General features: G+C 40.4%; 1 protein-coding gene across 1 annotated transcript in view; it reads right to left on the bottom strand.

Annotated features, from left to right (window-relative positions):
- Positions 1–808: 808 nt before the first annotated feature.
- The window catches only part of LOC115217242 (N-acetylgalactosaminyltransferase 7), a gene marked incomplete at its 3' end in the record, with an annotated part of 43,869 nt that continues 40,312 nt past the window's right edge, over positions 809–4,365 (bottom strand). Inside the window, exon 12 of the mRNA XM_029786883.2 lies at positions 809–1,063. Coding sequence (XP_029642743.2) covers positions 809–1,063 — 255 coding nt within the window. The remainder of the gene's footprint in view (positions 1,064–4,365) is intronic.

Here is a 4,365-nt window from a genome sequence, read left to right as displayed (position 1 = left end):
CGGTTTTTGTTGTTGTTGTTGTTGTTCAGGCTGTTTTTGTTGTTTTTGTTGATGTTGCGGCTGTTTTTGTTGTTGTTGTTGTTGTTGTTGTTGTTGTTGTTGTTGAGGCTGTTTTTGTTGTTGTTGTTGTTGTTGTTCAGGCTGTTTTTGTTGTTGTTGTTGTTGTTGTTGAGGTTGTTTTTGTTGTTGTTGTTGTTGTTGTTGTTGTTGAGGCTGTGTTTTGTTGTTGTTGTTGTTGTTGTTGAGGCGGTTTTTGTTGTTCTTGTTGTTGATGTTGCAGCTGTTTTTGTTGTTGTTGTTGTTGTTGTTGTTGTTGAGGCTGTTTTTGTTGTTGTTGTTGTTGTTGAGGCTGTTTTTGTTGTTGTTGTAGTTGTTGTTGTTGTTGTTCAGGTTGTTTTTGTTGTTGTTGTTGTTGTTGTTCAGGCTGTTTTTGTTGTTCTTGTTGTTGTTGTTCAGGCTGTTTTTGTTGTTCTTGTTGTTGTTGTTCAGGCTGTTTTTGTTGTTGTTGTTGTTGTTCAGGTTGTTTTTGTTGTTGTTGTTGTTGTTGAGGCTGTTTTTGTTGTTCTTGTTGTTGTTGTTGTTGTTGTTCAGGTTGTTTTTGTTGTTGTTGTTGTTGTTGTTGAGGCTGTTTTTGTTGTTCTTGTTGTTGTTGTTGTTGTTGTTCAGGTTGTTTTTGTTGTTGTTGTTGTTGTTCAGGCTGTTTTTGTTGTTGTTGTTGTTCAGGTTGTTTTTGTTGTTGTTGTTGTTCAGGTTGTTTTTGTTGTTCTTGTTCCTGTTGTTCAGGCTGTTTTTGTTGTTGTTGTTGTTGTTCAGGTTGTTTTTGTTGTTGTTGTTGTTGTTGTTGTTGTTCAGGCTGTTTTTGGTGTTCATGTTGTTGAGGCGGCTGCTGCTGCTGCGGTTGTTGAGGTTGTTGTTGTTGTTTAGGAGCATCCCAGGTCCTAAATTTCTTAAAACTCCATTGCTGCATCTTGTTGTTAGCATCACAGTCTTTGAGACAAAGAACAGAGTTTGATGCTGCTTCAACACATTTTCGGAAACGACTGTTGAAAATTTGTTTTGTATTCTAGAATGAAATAAAAGAAATTAGACATTTAGATTGATAGAGATAGGTGGAGAGGAGAAATATTTTAGAGTTGGGGGGCTGCTGTCTTACAGAGATTCAAGACAATAGATGTGTGTGTATGGTAAGAAATTTGCCTTCCAGCCTCGTGGTTCCAGGTTCAGTTCCATAGTAGATTTGAGAGATGGAAATTAAAATTTTGTATACATATATATGTGTATGTGTGTGTGTATACACATACATACAAACACACACACATACATGCATACATACATACATAAATACATGCTTGCATACATACATATGCAACCAAAAACGACATGCAACCAAAAGAATACCCGCCATCAGGCATTTGCCATATCCTGAATGCCTTACTTCCCTGGGCATGGACACATTGAAACTCCGACGTCTGGCAGCTGACTTGGTAGACACCCATAAAATTATCAACCATCTTACAAACAATAACTCTGAGCACCTTTTTAAACTCCACCCATCTAACACCCGTGGACATATTTACAAAGTCAGAAAACATTTTTTCATGCTAAGAGTTGCTGAAGCATGGAACAAACTGCTGGCATCAGTTGTTAGCTGTCGGAGCACTGCATCCTTCAAAACTTCCATGCTTCCTGAGATTCGCCAACACTACACCTGATTTTCTCCCCTCCATACACGCACAAGCATGTATCTGACATTTGTACATTACTGCATATACTCTGACAAGTTGTGGTGCACCTGATCACTGTATACAATAATTTCATTATATTATATGATATATGTGTATATATATATATATATATATATATATATATATATATATGTATGTCATGCTTGAGAAGAAGACCCATTGAGCTGAGCAGAATCACAATCATGGCAGATACCAGTTCCACACAAATGGCACCCATGCCGGTGACATGCAAAAGGGATTCACATTAGGAAGGGCATCCAGCCATAGAAAACCATGTCAAATCAGACTGGTGTCTGATGCAACCTTCCAGCTTACTAGGAAGGGGTCTACTTAGCATAGTTTAACGAGGCAGCAAATGTTGATAATAGTAAAATAAACTTGAAAAATCTGAGAGTTCTCTGTCAGACAATCTATGACAAAATTTAGAGAATAAGTGATTGTGTGATAAAACGTTAATAGATGAATGAATGAATGAATATGTTGCAGTTAAGGAAATACGTGAACTAAGGTTATCTTAAGGGAACAACAAGGAAGACGAAACTATTGAAAACTATATTTACATGGCATATACTCTTTACTCTTTTACTCTTTTACTTGTTTCAGTCATTTGACTGCGGCCATGCTGGAGCACTGCCTTTAGTCGAGCAAATCGACCCCGGGACTTATTCTTTGTAAGGCCAGTACTTATTCTATCGGTCTCTTTTGTCGAACCGCTAAGTGAAGGGGACGTAAACACACCAGCATTGGTTGTCAAGCAATGCTAGGGGGACAAACACAGAAACACATATACACACATATATATATATACATATATATGACAGGCTTCTTTCAGTTTCCGTCTACCAAATCTTCTCACAAGGCATTGGTCAGCCTGGGGCTATAGCAGAAGACACTTGCCCAAGATGCCACCCAGTGGGACTGAACCCAGAACCATGTGGTTGGTTAGCAAGCTACTTACCACACAGCCACTCCTGCGCCTATGGTTCATATATATATATATGGTTCATATATATATATATATATATATATCTCGGCACATATTTACTTCCTGTCCCAGGTAGACATCGCAGAGTATACACGCAGCAAGTATAGATGGGCTGGACATGTTGCCCGGCTCACCGATAATTGGTGGACACACGCAGTTGTCAAGTGGTACCCGCATGAGCGGAAAAGACCACCCAGAAGACCTCCCAGAAGACGGTGGAGTTACGATTTCAGGAAGACAATTGGGATCACGTGGATGAGAAAGGTGCGATCCAGAGAGGAGTGGACAGCGTGCTGTGATCAGCAGTGTCAAATGGACGCCTGACAGACTGGTCGGTCAAGGTGATCAAGGTGATATATATATATATATACATATACATATACACATGTGTATATATGAACCATAAAAAGTTAGGCAGTATAGAAGGTAAATATATCTATTTAATTACTTGATATCCGTAGTAGTACAGCCGTTTCACATCAGGCATATGATGATGACGATGATGATGATGGCTGCCCACTTGTGACTGAGGAAGACCATCACTGACCATTTTGCCCATATATATAATGCCAGCAACACCCATACAAAAGATTATTGCACCAGCTGTCGGCGCTTCACCCAGGTTGTGCATCTGCAGATTGCATGCTCACAACAATGCTCTCTTACTTGACCACGCATCGAGTCAACTCACCAGCAAATACACAATCTAAAATTTTAAGTCCAATGAGGCTTGCAGAGCCCCTCATACACCCTCAACACCCTTATTAGGAATTTAAATTAGGAGCTTGATTGAGTCACAGTGAATCTTTCATTAGTTGATTACACAACCTATTTCTTTACTACCCACAAGGAGCTAAACACAGAGAGGACAAACAAGGACAGACAAACAGATTAAGTCGGTTGTATCGACCCCAGTGCGTAACTGGTACTTATTTAATCGACCCCGAAAGGATGAAAGGCAAAGTCGACTTCGGTAGAATTTGAACTCAGAACGTAGCGGTGGGCGAAATACCTATTTCTTTACTACCCACAAGGAGCTAAACACAGAGAGGACAAACAAGGACAGACAAATGGATTAAGTCGGTTGTATCGACCCCAGTGCGTAACTGGTACTTATTTAATCGACCCTGAATGGATGAAAGGCAATGTCGACCTCGGTGGAATTTGAACTCAGAACATAGCGGCAGACGAAATACAGCTACGCATTTTGCCATGCTTGCTAACGCTTCTGCCAGCTCGCCGCCTTAAACCATGGACACTTCCCCAATGGATACATTGCAGTTACTCCCCTGATAGAGCTTGGTGATCTCTCCAGGATTTCTCCACTCAATATAAGAAGCACCGTTGACTCATTTGGGCTCTTCCGTTACGTCTTCACAATCTGTAACTATGCATAGCATTGTAATCACTCTATGAAGTATTTTCAAAATAGCAACACACCCTTACTAGAACAATATCATATATGTGGCACATGAAAAACGACATTCAAGCGAGGTCATTGCCAGTGCTGCTGTTGCTGTTGAGCAAAGCGGTCTTCGTCCCAGTGGGAGAAGTCCGAAACGTGGTCCTTTGCTATTCATAAGACCCGCAGAAGAGAAAGCAGGTCAACCCCCGACACCGAGAGCATCGATGGAT

Source organism: Octopus sinensis, linkage group LG11 (assembly GCF_006345805.1).
Source record: "Octopus sinensis linkage group LG11, ASM634580v1, whole genome shotgun sequence".
NCBI classification, from domain to species: Eukaryota; Metazoa; Mollusca; class Cephalopoda; order Octopoda; family Octopodidae; genus Octopus; species Octopus sinensis.
The sequence above is the reverse complement of the archived record's forward strand: the minus strand, read 5'-3'. Positions and strand labels throughout refer to the sequence as shown.